This window comes from Amphiura filiformis, chromosome 5 (genome assembly GCF_039555335.1).
Source record: "Amphiura filiformis chromosome 5, Afil_fr2py, whole genome shotgun sequence".
Lineage (NCBI taxonomy): Eukaryota > Metazoa > Echinodermata > Ophiuroidea > Amphilepidida > Amphiuridae > Amphiura > Amphiura filiformis.
This window is the reverse complement of record NC_092632.1, coordinates 32730425-32745850: the sequence shown is the minus strand read 5'-3', so window position 1 is coordinate 32745850 and position 15426 is coordinate 32730425. Positions and strand designations below refer to the sequence as shown.

Genomic DNA, 15426 nt, shown 5'->3' with positions numbered 1-15426 from the left:
ACAACTTTAATAAGAGGAGCCAAAGCTCTTTTGAGCAATAAAGTTGATACCTGGTTTATAATGAATCGTCACCTGAAAGCCCAATCTTAGAATAGACAAGCTAGTACAGCACATTTGTTTGAAATCCAGCCATCAGGAAGTCGCCCAATTGGGCTGCTAAATCATGATACTGGCAACACCGATGTTCAATTTTAGCGCTGATATGGTTAAGACATTTATAAAGTTCAGGGTAGCCTATTTCCTGTAATTACCAGTTTTCAATATGTGTAGGAAATGCTTTGTTAAGAAATCCTACTAAGTTCATAACAGGCCTGAGTATTGATTGACAGTGACATGCTATGACATCAATAATTGCTTCTCATCAGAAGAAATCATTCTGAGGGTTAGTCTTATCAGAGTAGCCTCAAACAACCTTTATGCAGCTCCTCTGCTCTCCCTGACCGAATCAGGAATTGGGCCATGGTGTTGTCAAATTGTCACTTCTAGATGACCAATTTGTGGGAGTAATCAAGGAAACTATCCTAACAAAAATATACCTACCACAACTGATTAGAGCTATAGGCCACTACCGTGAAAGCCGTCCAAGTGTAAACACATCTGGCAGGAGCTTTATATGCAACCAATGTGTACTGAACTTATAAACATTGGGATACTTTATGCTTGAGTCAACCAGGGCACTCGGAGTCAACTACATGATCAGTTGCTGGACTAGTTCTTTCAGATGAGCGCCTTCTTCCATCCATCAAGAAAAAGGATCTCACTTCAGCTTTGGGATAAACTTTAACCAAACATAGACAAGATATAATTTATTTGAGTTTTCTGAAATCTACATTTACACCATGTTTTCTACAACTAGTCAGCTATCCATCATCATCCTCGCTTGTTTTCTTACCACCTCTGCAGCAGATTGTCCATCTTTATGGACCCGATTCAACGACCACTGTTACAGGTACTTTGGCTACAAACTGAACTGGTATGATGCAGAGTCCTATTGTAATAACTTCAGTCCACCAGGATCTAACGGTGAAATAACCACTCAAGTCGGTCATCTAGTGACACTAAACAATTGGGATGAGCAAACCTTTGTATACAAATACTGGGAATCAACTCGTGAAACTCTTACTACTACAACCTTAATGTGGATAGGGTTTTACAAGCCAGGTGGACAGAACTACTTCCAGTGGTCTAACAGAGATGATATAACATTTACAAACTGGGACACTAACAGGCCTAATAACATCGGAGGCAATGAAAATTGTGTTGAGCTATGGGAAGGACAGGGACAGCTTGAAACACATAAAGACAAATCATGGAATGACAGACCATGTGAACACAAAATGGCTTTTATGTGTGAGATGAGCATGTGAAGAACTTTTCTTGCAAATTAATTTTCTATTTATCTACCTGTGAAACTTGTTCTCAATAATGCTGCCAAACACTAGATCTGGTGGGAATGACACCAATTTCACAGCACTTTGGTTTGAAGTATTTATAATGTGTCTGAAATTAATATCACCATGCAACTCATATTGAGTAAAAACTTTTGCTGATGGTCATTTTAATGAAACTGTGCTACAATGAACTTTGGATATAACTATGATTGAACTATTGAACTGTCCTACAACTAACTTTATGTGTACCAAGATTTTAGTTCTTTTTAAGTAATTACAGATGAAGAGGTTTCGCTTCCAAAATGATGTTAACTCCCATTTAAAGAGACATGGTCTGATTTTTAATGTACTGCTTTCTATTTAACATTTAGACCTACCATTAAGACAATATGTTTCAAAATGTTGTGTTGTATTGCTCCAACAGTTTTGATATGAGAAGCAAAAATGTGTACAACAATGTCTCATACTAAGTACATGCACTTTCAGTGTGGTAACCACAATTCACCATGTTTTTGTTCACAACATTTAAGCAAAAAATATCTCGGGTGTTAAATTTTACTGGGATAATGAGAAAAATGAAGAAAAATGGTGGATGAGGCTGTTGATCAGGTCAAGAACCTTTCAGAAAGTTTATCATTATGTTCATCAAAATAAACACCCAATAGCATGATTTTGTCCAAAGTGATATTTATCAGATAAATCATTCAGATATATCATAAATTTACAAAATTACATTTCCCTAAAATGGATCTTATTCAAAATTACATATTTCAACATTTTTCTTATTAATTCTGGTTTTAGTAGAGTTAACATCTTGTTAGCCCAACCCAATTTCAACTTAAGGGGGTACGAAAGGCAAAATCAGGTTGCTCTGATTGAGATTAAAATAGACTTGTTGCAGAGAGATATGCAGAATAATCTTAATTCTAAAATTTGAGCCAAATCGGACAAACGGTTTTTGAGATATTGCTGTTGAAAGATTCTTTGTATTCTATTGTTTTTGCCAATATATTGATGAAGTTAATGAGGAAAATTGGCAAAATGTGCTCATTAATATTAAAGGAGTATTTTGTGATCCTAGCATCCTCTTCTTATGACATTTTTCAGTAGCTATCCACGAAAAAAGCCTATTCCCAAAATTTCAGTTGATTCCGATTTTGCGTTATGCGAGTTATGCATGATTATGTGTATTACACTGCTCCATAGACAATGCGTTGTAATTTCGTTCTGGTGCACCAGAACGAAATTCAAATTTCACGATATCTTTTGCAAAACGAATTAATCTGCAAGAAATATTTTGTACATAAACATTATGTAGCCAGAGGTTTCCAGTGATATAAAAATCTCAACTTTTTTGAGAAAAGTGGGGGATGAGGCTGTGGATCACGAAATGCCCTTTAATTTTTGCTAATATTTTCCCAATATTTTATGAATAAACCTTCATACTACTTTTACCTTTAAGAATTTTGACCTGAAACTTTGCCAATGTATCTCTATGACCTAAACCTTTAACATGTGATTTTCCCGCTCATCTAAATTGCATATTTGCATAATTAATTAGCCTTTTGTATAATGCTAATTACTTATGCAAATATGCAAATTAGATGGGTGGGAAAATCACATTTTAATGTTTTAGGCCATAGAAACACATTGGCAAAGTTTCATGTCAAAATCATATAAAATAAAATTAGTATGAAGGTTTATTCATAAGATATTGGTATAATATTGGCACACATGAATATTCATGAGCACATTTTGCCAATTTTCCTCATTAACTTCATCAATATATTGGCAAAAATGATAAAATACAAAGAAACTAAAAACATGTATATCTTGACAACCGTATGTCCGATTTCCTTCAAACAAAAACTATTTTGCTCAGTGTACTTAGCTTAACTTATTCAATCTATGCAAATGGTTCTAAATTCAGTTTCTGTTTTGCATCTAAAAGCACTTGCTTGTCAGTAAAAAGCCTTTTTAAATATCAAGAAGAGAACCCTTTAAAAAATTGGTTCAAAAGTGATTTTCAATTAATGATGAAATTTAAGCAATTTTAGACTTCCTTAAAAAAAAGACTCAATGTGTCTGTTGTGCTATCATTTATATGAAACTCAAACAGTTACTATATTTTTTTTATGTTCTAAATCTGAATTCAATACAGCATTAACTTGCTTAGAATTGAACAGGGCACCTGTCTCATCAAATCCCTCTTTAAAAGTGACAGAGGTGTCATCAAAGTTAGAATAGATAAGAACTTCATAATTTCTTCTTTGATATAATTTTATTTGTAAAATCATCTTGACAATAGTTATTTGTACAATGTGTTTTCTTAAAACTACTTACTTACCATTATCTTAAATAGTGTTGGCCGACCCAGAATCAGTAGATCAGGGATCAGCCGATCTGGGACTGAATAGGTTTTTGATCTGAATCGGGGAAAATCCCCTATGTTGCCGATTTTCATATTATATCTGAACCGGGATTGGACCTGACCAATCTGTGAATTTTGAAATCACATATCGGCATTGCCAATCTTGGGTTGGATCGGCAAACACTAATCTTGGAAATAGAACATGGTCTATGAGATTAAGGCTAATGAAGATGGATGTATATTTAAGTACAACAGTTACCATATTTCATCTAATAGCCCCGAGTGATTAATTCAATCATTTTTTTTTTTTTTTTTTTTGAGGGGGGGGTGCTTATTAAAATATGAAATGAAATTTCGCCAAACTGCCTAATTTATAATAGATGTGACCAAACACAGTGTAAAGCCTGCTACTGAAATTGCTGATGAGGGATTATCCAGAATTATTATTAGCTTTATTTGTTGATTGAACTTTATAATGTGCCTATATACGACTGGATGAATAAACAAAATGGAATCTTGAAGTTTGACCTCTGCTACTAATTACTGGGAGTACTTTCAATCCTCGTCATTTAGATCCACAGACAGATTATGTTGGTGGCTTTGATATTTCCTGGTAATGGTTTGTTGATAAACCCAGTAAGGAATAACCATTTACAGTAGTAAATCACAATATTGTTATAACAAACCATTTTTAATACTTTCCATAACTTTATAAATCTTTATTTCTTTATTTCATGTGTGGTGCAAACTTCTAACAAAAGTTGCTTAAATAGATTCTAGAAAGCACATAATATTGTGTATGACTGTCATTTCATTTATTACTTCCATACAGCTACTGCTAACATCAGCACGATTCTGACAAATTATAGCAAGATTACATCAGCTTAAGTCATAATCCTCTTTGACAAGATACAGTGCTCTGATTCATGCAGTAGACTCAAGAAAATGTTTGTCTTTTGACATTTTCTGGATGAAAAATCTGTGACATGACGGATTATAGAATAATACTCACCATCAACCATTCCATGAATGCATTATAAAAGAACAAGAAGAAAAACATAAAATTTTTTATAAAATGTCAAGAAAACAGGGAAGTCAAGTGCACACATTTATTGCATGAATCATCATATGAATTTTTGAGCTGCAAAAGTTCAATATTATTATGTCAAAAGAACTTTCCAAACTATCTTTATGTGGGTGGGGAAGAAAAGCAATTATTGAAATGAATCAAGGGCATCTACATTTCATTGTTTCTCCTTAGAGTTTATTTTTAAGAATCCCTTATTTTGATTCCTGCCAAGTGCAACAATATCAACCCACTGTCAGAAAATGGATAGTCAATAAGCCAGTTGGATTCATTTCCTGTGATATCTTATATTCAATCATTTGAACAGGCGTGGTTCTTTAAAAAGTTTATAATATTCCACTCTAGAGTAATTGTGCTGCAAATTTGTGAATGTCATTTCTGCTGCAATGGTTGTCTCACACACATAATAGAAAAAAAGAATTTTTACCACATCTGCCCACAGGACACACTTTCCAGCAAACATGATGTTTTTAAAATATTATAAATTTGTTATAATCATTTTGGTTTTATATTTGATTATTGCTGAACCATGAAATGGTATCAGCCTTTATTACTCTATGTTACTAGGTTCCTAGGTTTCTAGGTCTCTAGGTTCCTAACTAACCATTTGGTCTGAAATGGACATATCTCTAAATGCCACGAAGGTATGACCCCATGAGTGGTGTCATATGAAAGAGGAAAACATAAAGAATATAATAAAAATATTTCCAAACGTCAGAGGTCATCCAGGGGTCACAAAAGGTCATTTTAACCGAAAATGCTCCGATTGAGCTTAAATTTGAATGCAATGATCCTTATGACATTCTAAACATGTTTAAAACATTTAAGAATTTATTTATGGTCATTAAGGGGTCATAAAGGGGTCAAAGGTCAAGTTTTTCAAAATGCTGCAATTGAGCTGAAATTTAAATGCAATGATCCTTATGACATTCTAAACATTTTAAAAATATTTTAAAAATCATTTAACGTCATTAAGGGGTCATAAAGGGGTCAAAGGTCAAGTTTTTCAAAATGATCCAATTGAGCTGAAATTTAAATGCAATGATCCTTATGACATTCTAAACATTTAAAATATATTTTAAAATTCATTTAAGGTCATTCAGGGGGTCATACAAGGTCAAAAGTCAAGTTTTCAAAATGCCAGCTTTCCACGATCAAGGTAGGCCTATATATAGTTCGGCAATTAATGAAACAGTCTTATTAAAATTAATACTATCCAGCACAGTATTGCTGCTTGATCAGATCTTCACAGTCATCCGCCTAACTTACCTCGTGCATATCTTCGCAGCATTTGGAGATTATGTCCATTACAGACTCCGGGTGACAGTGGTACATAGGCAAACCACAATATACTGCCAAAGCCACATGGTTCAGCTATGGTGCGGTTATCGCTCTAGTACTTTGATTATATTATGGTCACGAAAACGTTGTATTTGAAAAAAATCGTTACAATATCATTTTTAAAATGTTGTCAAAATGTTATTGGAAAATATTTTTGGCAAACATTTTTGAAAATATTTTTTCAACAATTTTAACTTATTTAATTATAATTATAATTATAATAATAAGCTTTCCAAAATGTGTATGTTCTTCAAACATTTTATACCTTTTATATTACCAGACATTTAAACATTGTGTGTTTGCTGAGTTGATGGTCACGGACTTTGTACCAAAAAGGCACACAAAGTAAACCAGACTGACATGTATAACTTTTGGTAAGCAGTGGCGGAAAAAAGAACTGCACCAGGCATTGAACTTATTTACATTGTGTAATAATAGTGTGAAAATGGTCCAAATTCTGAGGGGCACATCCCTCTTAGACCCCTCCCCACCCGTACACTTTGTTTTAAGCAATGATAACAATATAGTTTAGTTGGCAGGAGGACCTAGCATGAGCCGTGCACCCTCAGAAATATACTTCTAATCAACATTTGCCGATCAGAAACCATGCATAAATAAAGATAAGCTATGTTAACAAATTCAAAGTGTCCCTACGGGTCAACAGGGGTCAAATTTCATACAACAGGGTTGAAACATAAAAATCTTCAGATTTTGTCAAATACCATGCCAAACTGTTCCTCTGGTCATAATGATTCAGACAAAGTATAGTTTGACCTATCTGTTCTGACCATTCTTGAGTTATAAGCAGAAAGGTCAAAATTGGGAGGTGGGGTAGTCAGTTTTTTTGGCCACACAGGGGTCAAAAACTACAAGTGCTCCCATTTCAGTGAAAATGGTGTCAAATTGTTTGTCATGTAAAACAAACTCAAATAAAGGAATAGTTCTAACCTTCTAGGATGCTTCGATGCTAGAAGTATCTAAAAATAGGTCATGGTCAATAGGTCCTATAGGCTACAATGGAAGTTGACCTTTATTGCTTGATTTTGACAATAAAAAGCATTCTAGACAGTGCTATGCTTTTTCTGAATCGTTATGACCAAAGGAATACTTTGCCATGGTTTTTGACCAAATCTCTGAACAATTATGAAATTTCAACCTCGTTGTATGAAATTTGACCCCTGTTGACCCATACGGACACTTTTTGAATTTGTTAACATAGCTTATCTATTTCTACATTTTCTGATCTAAAAGTATATTTCTGAGGATGCACGCTAGGCCCTCCTTCCAACTAAACAAAATAATAAAAATGGTCCATGAAATGGCTTCAATTGGGCCTTTGTTTTGAACATTTTTTCAGTTCTCAGGGAACATCCCCCTCAGACACCCACCTGCGCGACATTATGGTCTCAAGTATGCCCTCCTTTTCCCAAATTCCTGGATCCGCCACTTTTGGTTAAGTACTATATACACACTATGCCTGTTGCGTTCATATTTGCACCTGCGCTCTTTCAGTATCACATTGTTCCTATTTGGTACTGATTAAACTTTAGTAACCATGAAATTAACAGGAAGGGGCCAAACCCTTTAAAAACCACAACATTTCTTGGCTGGGAATTATTACTCATGATCTATGGACTATCCTAGTAAACATTTTACACATGGAGATCCACTACTTGTACTAGGGTATTACAACAATAAACTGACAATGATGAGAGCACATTTTTCCACTAATTAGGGATTTCCAACTCATTGTTTTTTGTACTTTTCTATAACAGAAAAAGCAATCAAATAATGACAATGTTAATTGTTTCTGTCCATCATTAAAACTGTGTGACCCTATTGACAGCCTCACCCCCTCCACTTTTCATTTTGGTATCAGATGAAGCTCATATTTTATACCCCCAATGAATTTTACCCATGACATATGTTTTGTAAAGGTAGTTTGGTGGTCTAGGCCTAGCTACCAACCCGATGTCACATTTTGTGGACCACTGTGATACACATTTTTGCTGCTAGAGTCCTCTCAAATCTTGGAATAAGGGAGTGTTTATAAATACTTTGGTGGGGTTGGAAAATATAGGGCGGATCCTTAAATGTGGGGATCAAAAAAATTTGACAGTAAAAGTACGGGGTAAATTATACAAGGCTTGCGCATTTCAAAAATTTTGCATACTCTGTGTGCATGAATGCTAAGTATTCCCTTATTCTCAAACGACATGAAAGGTTATATTTTCCAGGGACAGAAGTCACCCCATTTTGTGTACTTACATGTCAATGTCTTGTCTTATACACATTTTTTTGTAAACATCCCTATGGTTGGAAAGATTTGTCAGACATGAAATTAATGCAGTCAATGCTATAGGAATTTAAAGAAAGAAATGATGAGATGAAACTTTGTTGATCTGGAAGTGTACAAAATAAGGCAACTTTGTGTCATTGGAAAAAAATAATCCTTCATCATGTTCATGTACATATGCCAAAAATAAAGTCCAAATATTGTCCTTTTGATAAAAATGAAGTAAAGTCCAAATATTGTCCTTTGCTAAAAATGAAGTCCAAATATTGTCATTTCCCCATTGAATTCTGGGTGGAAACACATATAGTTCATGATGGGTAAATCATAGAATATGGATACTCCAGAAAAGGAAATCAGACCAAACTGTTCAAGTAGGTCAACCACAGAAAGTCGATGGGTAAAAAAAGTCATGAATGACACTTAAGTTTAAATTGGAAGGTCTTGGGTTTGAATCCTGCACCTATGCATTTTTCAGTTTGGGTTGTGTGCCAGTCAGAATTTGTGTTTATTTGTTGTCTTGTTTAATTGGAACACTCGTGTTTGTAAACTGTTCTTTCTTTCCAATTAATTACATTCAGTTTCCTCTTGTAGCGAGGAATCATGTCCCTATGTGTTTATACATTCATATGCAGGATGTGTAGCCCAGTTACCTACTTAACTTGTATAGTGCTGGAGAAATGATTAAGCATCAGTAATGATCTCATGTACTTGTGTAATATTTGGTTGTGTGTATTGTATACCTTGACAGCATTAGTACCCAGTTTCAACCAACATTTATCAGTGAGTGCTAATGGTGAGGGCATCTGCCTTGTGATCGGAAAGTCGTAAGTTTGAATCCCATGCCGGCACATTCCCTTGGCTTTTTTTTCCAAGTTGGGTTGTGTACCGGATTGTGCTTATTTGTTGTCTGTTTAATTGTAACACTTTGGGTTTGTAAACTGTTTTTTCTTTCTTAGCATTAAAGGTCAACAAAGGTGTTGTAAATTTGGGTGGTTCCCTATAACACTGTGATATCCTGTGAGAGTTAACCAATTGGAAGGTAACACAATAAGCTACCATAGATAGGTACTTTTCAGCATGGATTACAGTAAAAGTGGACATTTTTCATGGAATTATTTTTTGTGCTTTACCGTTATATGAACTATTTCCCTTGTTTTTAAATTTGTGAATCTAAGTTCCCTTACATTGACCTGTACAAAAAAATAAATATATTTGCATATTGTTATTTCCATGGCAGCTTGAAATGCAAAAAGCCAAAAATTGAATGGGGTCCAGGAAGCTGTTCCATGTCAGTGCACTTTGCTGTTGTGTCAGTTGGACAGTGTTTAGAGTAGAGTATTGAAGTAAACCTGTGTGCAATTTTGGTTCATTTTTATGGACAGGATTTTAAGATATGACCTTGTGAAAAATCATAAGTTTCTTTTTGAGCCCAGTTTAGTTTCATAATTTCTATGTGAGGTTTTGTGCACAATTGTGCCTTTAATCATCTTTTTTAGACTACAAAAGTTATTCGATCATTGTGTTTGAATTGATACTTGCCAGTTGGGCTGGTGATTTTAGAGTTTCACCCACCTGGACGCAAATATGCTCGCCACTGGCGACCGGAAGGGTGTTATTTTCTGTCTTTGTGGACTCTCCTTGAATCAGAGAAATATGTATTTCACAAATTATAAACTTTATACCAATTACAAATCCCTCTACAACTAGTAGCTATATCAAGTTATCACTAACGGATATTGGATGAAACAATAGAGACATATCAACCATATCAAAGCACTCAAGTGTGCAGGAAATATGGTGTAAATACCAAGTGCATTGACCAGACTAATGGCTCTGTAGTAGCTGCTCATCCAATGCTATGGCACCAATGTATTTGAGTAATTAATACATAAGAGCACAAAACAATTGAACTTGTCAGAAGTGATTTGACTACAAACTTCTGAAGAGAATAGTTTTAAATATTTCTCACCTTTCAGGGTTTGAAGAGTAAATTGTAATACTTAATATGAAGTTGACAAGGTCTTACTCATACTTAATTCAGCTGCACATTTTAGTGTTGAACTATTTAAATTACAGCCCCATATTAGCCTACAACATTACAACTAAAGATTGACAATGTTTTTGACAACCTATGGCCTGGGATTTATTTATGGTGTACTCATAGCTAGGCAGTCTGATGGTCTTATTAGAATATCTCTGGTCCAATTATAAGCAACAATATTCTTTTTTTGCTTGTGATAAACAATAAAATAAGAGGCCTGTCGGTATAACTGCCTTGTTCCCAACAAAGAGCATAGAAACACATTGTGCACTATTGGACATCTACATGAAAAAATAGACAACATTGAACAAAGTATGATTATTTGAATTACAAATATTCAAACATATATAATTAAATTGACAATTCTGTCTACTCTGTTTGAAAATTACAGTCAAAATTGGAGACAGGGGGTCGGCAGTTTTTGACTTGACAGTTGGTCAGATTACTGCATTTTTTATGTCTAAGCTACCCAATTACAAAATCAGATGCAGAGCTGTTTTAACAATTCAAAAGATTGTATACATGTAGTGCTAAGTCAGTTGTACCAAAAGCCTGTGTGACAGGATGTCATATATTCCTGGCCTTAATTTGACCCAAGTTAAAACAACAATATCAAAAAGTTATAAAAGGCTGATTAAACCAGACAGTGACAATTGACAAGAAGCAACAAACACCCTGAAATTCCTTTTCCCCCTTTCCCCGTAAAATCATAACCAAAAAAATTATAATACCAACAACACAAAAAGTGATCAAAACAAGTTTAACTATTAAAACAGTTATTAATAGAATATGAGAGGAACGGAACACCTACTTGAAGCTGAACAATAGTTTAGCATGTTCTGAACTTCTGGCTGGTATATTTCCTACATTATTAATGAATAAAATAGCAATACCTTTTGAAAAGTGAGATCTCTTTTACAGCTCCTTCTGGTTTTACCTTTGGACAGTGTAAACAATGTTGCCTGCTAACTTTATTGTGCTGTAACAGGTGCTACATGGTTAAATGTATCTTGCTTTTTTGCTCAAGAGAGTTCAGTTATGTTACAAGTCTAGGCTCATTAAAAGCACAATTCTGAGGTTAAGTTCACAAATGTCAATATATTCTGCTGATGTAAAAGCCTGCATAACTAAATTGGGTAGGCTCATATAAAATTTACAGTAGCTAAACAGATTGAGAATCACACATGGAAATATGAATTTATTTTAGAGTAAATGGTTATGTGATCAAGCAAAATGAGTTTGTTTGTGATTTTGAGATATAGCCAAACAAAGGCAGTGATTTCTTTTCATTTCTACAGACTATTTTAGGAGGACTTTTACAGGCTGTATCAATTTTGATGTTTACTGAAATTCTTTCCAAATGCAACATTTGATACTCATTGAAATCCCAGAATGTCTATTTTTTGACTGTTTAAGGCAATTAATCTACACAAATTTTGATTTGTCAGACTCATACATTACCAATGAAAACTGATGGGTGATATATGAAAAACACTGATCATGCACGAGCATCAAAATATATTCAGCCAATCAATTTCTGGTTTTTGTTTAATGCATGTGACATCTTTATTAATTAATTTCTGAAGATTTTCAGGAATACTTTTGCTAATCACCAAAAGAAAATCAACTTTAATAAAAAGTTGTTTAGGTTTTACATCGTCCCCCCTTACATGCACTTTGAACACAAACATAAATGAATGGAGGCAATCACCATCCACTAAGATTTTGAGAAAGAGCAAAAAGCCAGCAGGATTGAAAGACATTCCACACCTTTTTTGGTTTCCTGTACATTTCATATTGTTGTTAAAAAGTCAATGGCTTGAAGAACCACTGGACCACCCCAGGATTAATCGTGTTACATATCTCTATCAGGGCTCAAAGAATATGGGGGGAGAAGTGATTCACCCCTTAGTTTTCTAAAAGAGCCCCATAAATTGGGCAACACTCACTGGACAAGGGGGAGCGATAACTGCCATAAGAAAACTGATAGCCCATAAAAAATTAACTTTTTGACCCATAATCAACAACCCCAACAATTTATCACTGCACTGCCCTCAACACCACAGTGACTTTACTGGATGCAAAGAACTTACAACTTCACATTGATATCCACATATTTTTCTTGAAAGCATGGTCCAGTGGTTAGAATACTCGCTTCTGGTGCACAAGGTCACAGGTTCAATTCCCGCCGGTGGTAAGTTGCTAGCATATTGACTTTGGGAAAAAAGTCTGAATTTAATCAGGGCCGTGACACTCGTATTCAATCCCTGTATAAAAAGTGAAGTCACTTTACGGCAGTTTGAGTGACAGTTGCTAAGGAGTTTGGTACACCTTAGTAACGCTTTTTTTTAATAGCCTAAAATTTACATACATGTGCACGACAACGTTGTGCGTACTACTTCAATAGTGAAACAGACTTATCCGTAGTTTGATTGACAGTTGCTGGGGAGTTTGGTACACCAAATTTTTCCAAGATGGCGCCCATCGACTGCCAATTATTCGGACAATTTCCAGCAAAAATACAGCTTATTTAATCAGTCTCGTCATGGGGTCATCGAAGAGAATATTTTCCTAGCATATTGAGCTAACTCCTCAGCTATTTGGTTTTACACGATATGATAGTAATGGAAAGATTCGACCAAATGTTCGCCCTTTTTCGCCATTTAATTTTTTTTTTAAACGATGACGTAAACATGCATCATCTCTTCCACAGGTGATACACTCCTACACGTACAGGGGTACAGCTATATGCCATCACATCGCGCATTGGCTGTGTGACTGACTTCATTTGCGCAAACGAGTGGCTTATCCTATAGTATATTAGTACTTGAGAATCCTTGATTTAATTGGCAATATCTGTGGTACTCCATCCTTTTAAGGGGATGTTAAGCCTTTCATCCTGAGGGGTGTGAAATCTCCTCTTTTAAGCTGAATTCCTCTTTTTTGGAAACTTCTTTGAGGCAAAATTTTAGCTTTTTCTTTCATTTTCAACCCATTTTGAGCATATTTCAGTGCTTTTCCTCTTTTTTGAATCAAAGTTTCTCTTTTTTCAATAGAGGTCACTCACACCCCTGTCCTGTGTACCAGGGGTGTGAGAGACCACAGACCAAAAAAGGGGAAAACTACCAAAAACATTGCAAAACAGTGTAAAATCAGGGTAAAAACGCCAAATATGGGCTGAAAATAAAGGAAATTAACGTATAAATTTTAGAAAAAAAAGAGGAAATCATCTGAAAAGAGGAACTCTCACATCTCTGCATGTACAGAGAGCCATACCTGTATGCATAGCTCACAGTCAGTTGACAACCAATCAAACTTACCGGTATTGAGAATGTCTCTGCCAAGTACTTCAAGATGGCAGCTTCTTTGGATAACAAGTTGGTTCTTTCAATTAGATTACCGCTTAGTAAGTTATCAAATTCTTTCCTCACTAGGGATGCTACAGAATCCAGGATGATCAGTCGGATACCTTTGGAGATGAGTTCCTCTTCTAGATGCTCCAATCTAAAAGGGAAAGAAGACATCAAGTTTTAGATTACCATGTAATAAGTTATCAAATTCTTTCCTCACTAGGGATGCTACAGAATCCAGGATGATCAATCGGATACCTTTGGAGATGAGTTCCTCTTCTAGATGCTCCAATCTAAAAGGGAAAGAAGACATCAAGTTTTAGATTACCATGTAATAAGTTATCAAATTCTTTCCTCACTAGGGATGCTACAGAATCCAGGATGATCAGTCGGATACCTTTGGAGATGAGTTCCTCTTCTAGATGCTCCAATCTAAAAGGGAAAGAAGACATCAAGTTTTAGATTACCACGTAATAGGTTATCAAATTCTTTCCTCACTAGGGATGCTACAATGTCCAGGATGATCAGTCGGATACCTTCGTAAATCGTAAATTGAAATGCAGGTCTACAGTCAACTTTTAAAATGTTGCACAGCAGAAGCATTTATGATGTGATCTGGATGCCCGTTCCACTCTCCAGCTGCAGCAATTGAGAAGGATCTGTCACCTAATCTGAGAGTCCTACAAGATGGGATGGGTTCTGCAGATGAGCTCAAAGTGACCTGTTTACCTACCTTGTAAGTAAGCTATGACAAGTGGATTCCAAGTATAGATGTACACGACTAGTCAGTGATATGAAGGCTTCTTCCCTACTGAAATGACCTGGAAATCGATGTCTGGCTACTTCTACCAATCTGTTTAGAAATAGAGAATGATAGAAAACAAAATATTATCGACAAATATAAACGATACACTTATTTGGATATAATATACAGCATGAACATGTGGGGGTGTGGGGTTAGTGCGTGACCATGGGTGTGTTAGGGTGCATAGGTGTTTGCCAGTAAACTAGGATACACACTCGTTTTTCACTTTTAAACCGTGGACCTCTGTGCAATGGGGGATAGTTCTTGGTTCAAGGTCTACAAACAACCGCAATTACATGTGAAATGTATTTGCGAAGTATGTCCTCTATCGTACTTGAGATATAACATCCGCAGTTGCTAGACATTTTCAGTTAAAATCAATCAATTTTGGCCAAAAATATTTTGATTTTACACGATTTTAGCAAAATAAAAAAAAGCATTTTTTTCTTGTCCCTTTACCGCAGTTTTACCAGGCGTGTCCACAGTAAGTGAAAGTTCAGTCCTCAGTTGCCAGGTTTAAGCAAAAAATTTATGTCTGAGAAGGAGGCCTGTGTAGGGGTGGATATGTGTGTGGGGATATGATATCAGAGTGTTACCTTTCAGCACTGAATGCAGATTCTGTATCAATATAGACAACCCCTCCATTAAGACCACCTAATTCTCTTGGAAGAGTTGCTAGAACACTCAGCATAATACAAAATTGAGTCTTCCCACAACCAGGAGGGCCTGCTATCTGAAAAATAC

The 15426-nt window shown here is 35.3% G+C and overlaps 1 protein-coding gene across 1 annotated transcript in view; it reads right to left on the bottom strand.

Moving 5' to 3' along the window:
- LOC140152997 (DNA repair protein RAD51 homolog 2-like) overlaps positions 1–15426 on the bottom strand; it is a 241438-nt gene that overhangs the window by 211637 nt on the left and 14375 nt on the right. Inside the window, exons 5-7 of the mRNA XM_072175567.1 lie at positions 15279–15415; positions 14611–14730; positions 13848–14031 (exon numbers count right to left, since the gene is read on the bottom strand). Coding sequence (XP_072031668.1) covers positions 13848–14031; positions 14611–14730; positions 15279–15415 — 441 coding nt within the window. The remainder of the gene's footprint in view (positions 1–13847; positions 14032–14610; positions 14731–15278; positions 15416–15426) is intronic.